Consider the following 6,138-nt stretch of genomic DNA (forward strand, 5'->3'; position numbering starts at 1 on the left):
TAGGATCTCCAAAACATGATATTTATTGTCTGGATGCTCATTTTAAACAGAAATTAAAAATTGGATCATGTGACAGTAGAGCTGAATGGTGAAACAAGTTCAACCATCCAGCCACATCAACAGTTATCACAAAGAGATCATTCCACACTCTGTGTTCTACTACCCAGGTCTGGTGTTGGAGATCATTCTACACTCTGTGTTCTACTACCCAGGTCTGGTGTTGGAGATCATTCCACACTCTGTGTTCTACTACCCAGGTCTGGTGTTGGAGATCATTCTACACTCTATGTTCTACTACCCAGGTCTGGTGTTGGAGATCATTCTACACTCTGTGTTCTACTACCCAGGTCTGGTGTTGGAGATCATTCCACACTCTTTGGATCTCCTGCATGTATTTTCTGATGTTTAAACAGGTATCTTGAATCAGAGTATCTCTTGTCACACTGATCACAGCCATAAGGTTTCTCTCCTGTGTGTGTTCTCTGGTGTGATATCAAGTTGCCTGATGTCGTAAAACTCATCCCACATTGATCACAGCCATAAGATTTCTCTCCTGTGTGGATTCACTTGTGGCGTTTTAAAGTCCCAATAAAGTGAAACTCTTACCACAGTCAGAGCAGTGGTGAGGCCTCTCTTGTGTGTGTGTTAGCTTGTGTATAGTCAGGCTTCCTGACACTCCGGTGTGAGTTCTCTGGTGTGAAGCCAGAGTACCGATTTGAGTGAATCCCTTCTCACACTGATCACAGACATACGGCTTGGCTCTTGTGTGTGACCTAACAAAACTCGTGCCACAGTCAGAGCAGAGGTAAGGTCTTTCTCCTGTGTGGGTTCGCTGGTGTACAGCCAGAGAACACAATAATTCCCACATACATCACAGTTATAAGGCTTCTCTCCTGTGTATTTTCTCCGGTGTTGCTTTAGGCTGCTTGATGAAACAAATCTCTTCCCACGGTCGGAGCAGTGGTATGGTTCTCTGGAATGCGTGTGGTGTGTTTTCTGGTGTAAAATCAGTTCACTCGACGCAGTAAAAGTCATTCCACATACATCACAGCTATTGGTTCTCTCTCTCGTGTGAATTCCTTGGTGAGATTGTAATGACTGTGATGTTGAAAAACTCTTCCCAGCAGTGAGGTTTATGTACTCGCTGGTGTAAAACCAAATGTTCACCCCTTTGTTAATATGTAGTGGCAATACTTCACTTAATGGTGAGGAATGGAATAATAAAACATGTATATTTTGTCAGGCTGAATGTTTGAAATATGAGGTGATTTGAGTCGTGGTTCTTCAGTAGTGGAATAAAGACAATTAGCATTTGAATGCTGTCAAGAAATACTGGAGTGATGTCAGATTGTTAATCAAATTGATTATAGTCCAATTTATTGTACTGCTTTCATGTGTGAAAATATAAACATCTGCAACAATTATTATATTACATGTATTTTTTTAAACAAGCAACTTTTTCAACTAGTAGAAAACAGCTAGCTACATTTTGAAGTGCTGCATTTTGATTAAAGTGGGTCACCAACGCAGTAAGTGTAACACAGCTCTTTTTTTGTTAGTCACTTTGTTTAATAATACTCTTTCAATTCAGAGCCTGGATTTTCCCCTGAGGCTAATATCCATATCATGCTGCAATCAATTGAACAGGGCAAACGATAAGGTAGAACATCATTAAAATACTCCTACTACAATGTTAAAACATTCTACATTGTGACATCATTAAAATACTCATACTACAAAGTTAAAACATTCTACATTGTGACATCATTAAAATACTCCTACTACAATGTTAAAACATTCTACATTGTGACATCATTAAAATACTTCTACTACAATGTTAAAACATTCTACATTGTGACATCGTTAAAATACTCCTACTACAATGTTAAAACATTCTACATTGTGACATCATTAAAATACTCCTTCTACAATGTTAAAACATTCTACATTGTGACATCATTTCATTGATATCATGAAACAACTCCTTCATGTATTTTCTGATGTTTAATCAGAGATCTTTTATCAGTGTATCTCTTGTCACATTGATTACAGCGATAAGGTTTCTCTCCTGTGTGTGTTCTCTGGTGTGATGTCAGATGGCTTGATATAGTAAAACACTTCCCGCATTGATCACAGCTATAAGGTTTCTCTCCTGTGTGTGTTCTCTGGTGTGAAGTCAGAGAGCTTGATATAGTAAAACACTTCCCACATTGATCACAGCTATAAGGTTTCTCTCCTGTGTGTATTCTCTGGTGTGAAGTCAGAGAGCTTGATATAGTAAAACTCTTCCCACATTGATCACAGCTATAAGGTTTCTCTCCTGTGTGTGTTCTCTGGTGTGAAGTCAGAGAGTTTAATATAGTAAAACACTTCCCACATTGATCACAGCTATAAGGTTTCTCTCCTGTGTGTATTCTCTGGTGTCTTGTCAGATTGCTTGATGCAGCAAAACTCATCCCACATTGATCACAGCTATAAGGTTTCTTTCCTGTGTGTGTTCTCTGGTGTGAAGTCAGATTGCTTGATGCAGCAAAACTCATCCCACATTGATCACAGCTATAAGGTTTCTCTCCTGTGTGTGTTCTCTGGTGTGAAGTCAGATGGCTTGATATAGTAAAACACTTCCCACATTGATCACAGCTATAAGGTTTCTCTCCTGTGTGTGTTCTCTGGTGTGAAGTCAGATGGCTTGATATAGTAAAACTCCTCCCACATTGATCACAGCTATAAGGTTTCTCTCCAGTGTGTGTTCTCTGGTGTATTTTAAGTTCTGATAAAGATTTGCAACGCTTCCCACAGTGAGAGCAGCAGTGAGGATTCTTCCCTGTGGGTCTCTGCGGGAGTTTCTTGAGGAGTTCTGATCTGGAGAGACTCTTCTCTGCCTCGTCAGCATCATGATGTTGTTGAGGCTCCCCAGAGGATCCACGATAGTCACGTCTCTCTCCTGTTTGAACAACAAAGTCAGACAGTCACTGTGATTTGTCATTGTCGTGAATGTTTAAAAGTTTTTTTACAAACTTTGACAATTTTCTTCAAACATTAATAAGACAGTCAAGTGAACAACAGTCATTACTTGTCTTAATTTTTCACACATTAGCCAATTATTTTATTCTTCCAATAAGTTATTACAGTTGCTGAAACATTAGGCAGTGATCCAGACGACTTTAGGTCACCAATATTATGATGGTTATTATTATATAGAGGGGACTGTATTATTATATGGAGGGAGAGAGGGGACTGTATTCTTATATAGAGGGGACTGGATTATTATACACAGGGAGAGAGGGGACTGTATTATTATATAGAGGGGACTGTATTATTATATAGAGGGGACTGTATTCTTATATAGAGGGGACTGTATTATTATATAGAGGTGACTGTATTATTATATAGAGGGAGAGAGGGGACTGTATTATTATATAGAGGGGACTGTATTATTATATAGAGGGGACTGTATTATTATATAGAGGTGACTGTATTATTATATAGAGGGGACTGTATTATTATATAGAGGGAGAGAGGGGACTGTATTATTATATAGAGGGAGAAAGGGGACAGTATTATTATATAGAGGGGACTGCATTATTATATAGAGGGGACTGTATTATTATATAGAGGGGACTGTATTATTATATAGAGGGGACTGTATTATTATATAGAGGGGACTGTATTATTATATAGAGGTGACTGTATTATTATATAGAGGGAGGGAGGGGACTGTATTATTATATAGAGGGAGAGAGGGGACTGTATTATTACATAGAGGGGACTGTATTATTATTATATAGAGGGAGGGAGGGGACTGTATTATTATATAGAGGGGACTGTATTATTATATAGAGGGAGAGAGGGGACTGTATTATTATATAGAGGGAGAGAGGGGACAGTATTATTATATAGAGGGGACTGCATTATTATATAGAGGGGACTGTATTATTATATAGAGGGAGAGAGGGGACTGTATTATTATATAGAGGGGACTGCATTATTATATAGAGGGGACTGTATTATTATATAGAGGGGACTGTATTATTATATAGAGGGGACTGCATTATTATATAGAGGTGACTGCATTATTATATAGAGGGGACTGTATTATTATATAGAGGGGACTGCATTATTATATAGAGGGGACTGTATTATTATATAGAGGTGACTGTATTATTATATAGAGGGGACTGTATTATTATATAGAGGTGACTGTATTATTATATAGAGGGAGGGAGGGGACTGTATTATTATATAGAGGGAGAGAGGGGACTGTATTATTATATAGAGGGGACTGTATTATTATATAGAGGGAGAGAGGGGACTGTATTATTATATAGAGGGAGAGAGGGGACTGTATTATTATATAGAGGGAGAGAGGGGACTGTATTATTATATAGATGGGACTGTATTATTATATAGAGGGAGAGAGGGGACTGTATTATTATATAGAGGGAGAGAGGGGACTGTATTATTATATAGAGGGGACTGTATTATTATATAGAGGGAGAGAGGGGACTGTATTATTATATAGAGGGGACTGTATTATTATATAGAGGGAGAGGGGGGACTGTATTATTATATAGAGGGGACTGTATTATTATATAGAGGGAGAGAGGGGACTGTATTATTATATAGAGGGGACTGTATTATTATATAGAGGGAGAGAGGGGACTGTATTATTATATAGAGGGAGAGAGGGGACTGTATTATTATATAGAGGGAGAGAGGGGACTGTATTATTATATAGAGGGGGCTGTATTATTATATAGAGGGGACTGTATTATTATATAGAGGGGACTGTATTATTATATAGAGGGAGAGGGGGGACTGTATTATTATATAGAGGGGACTGTATTATTATATAGAGGGGACTGTATTATTATATAGAGGGGGAGAGGGGACTGTATTATTATATAGAGGGGACTGTATTATTATATAGAGGGAGAGAGGGGACTGTATTATTATATAGAGGGGACTGTATTATTATATAGAGGGGACTGTATTATTATATAGAGGGGACTGTATTATTATATAGAGGGGACTGTATTATTATATAGAGGGGACTGTATTATTATATAGGGGGGACTGTATTATTATATAGAGGGAGGGAGGGGACTGTATTATTATATAGAGGGAGAGAGGGGACTGTATTATTATATAGAGGGGAATGTATTATTATATAGAGGGAGAGAGGGGACTGTATTATTATATAGAGGGGACTGTATTATTATATAGAGGGGGCTGTATTATTATATAGAGGGAGAGAGGGGACTGTATTATTATATAGAGGGAGAGAGGGGACTGTATTATTATATAGAGGTGACTGCATTATTATATAGAGGGAGAGAAGGGACTGTATTATTATATAGAGGGAGAGAGGGGACTGTATTATTATATAGAGGGAACTGTATTATTATATAGAGGGAGAAAGGGGACTGGATTATTATACACAGGGAGAGAGGGGACTGTATTATTATATAGAGGGAGAGAGGGGACAGTATTATTATATAGAGGGAGAGAGGGGACAGTATTATTATATAGAGGGGACTGTATTATTATATAGAGGGGACTGTATTATTATATAGAGGGAGAGAGGGGACTGTATTATTATATAGAGGGGACTGTATTATTATATAGAGGGAGAGAGGGGACTGTATTATTATATAGAGGGGACTGTATTATTATATAGAGGGAGAGAGGGGACTGTATTATTATATAGAGGGAGAGAGGGGACTGTATTATTATATAGAGGGGACTGTATTATTATATAGAGGGAGGGAGGGGACTGTATTATTATATAGAGGGAGAGAGGAGACTGTATTATTATTATTATATAGAGGGAGGGAGGGGACTGTATTATTATATAGAGGGAGAAAGGGGACAGTATTATTATATAGAGGGGACTGTATTATTATTATATAGAGGGAGAGAGGGGACTGTATTATTATATAGAGGGGACTGTATTATTATATAGAGGGAGAGGGGGGACAGTATTATTATATAGAGGGGACTGTATTATTATTATATAGAGGGAGGGAGGGGACTGTATTATTATATAGAGGTGACTGTATTATTATATAGAGGGAGGGAGGGGACTGTATTATTATATAGAGGGAGAAAGGGGACAGTATTATTATATAGAGGGGA

The 6,138-nt window shown here is 37.8% G+C and overlaps 1 protein-coding gene across 1 annotated transcript in view; it reads right to left on the reverse strand.

Annotated features, from left to right (window-relative positions):
- Positions 1-1,472: 1,472 nt before the first annotated feature.
- LOC110514116 (zinc finger protein 501-like) overlaps positions 1,473-6,138 on the reverse strand; it is a 10,649-nt gene continuing 5,983 nt past the window's right edge. The window contains exon 2 of the mRNA XM_036939810.1: positions 1,473-2,944. Coding sequence (XP_036795705.1) covers positions 1,971-2,944 — 974 coding nt within the window. The 3' untranslated portion in view covers positions 1,473-1,970. The remainder of the gene's footprint in view (positions 2,945-6,138) is intronic.

The sequence above is a fragment of the Oncorhynchus mykiss genome, chromosome 13 (assembly GCF_013265735.2).
Source record: "Oncorhynchus mykiss isolate Arlee chromosome 13, USDA_OmykA_1.1, whole genome shotgun sequence".
Lineage (NCBI taxonomy): Eukaryota > Metazoa > Chordata > Actinopteri > Salmoniformes > Salmonidae > Oncorhynchus > Oncorhynchus mykiss.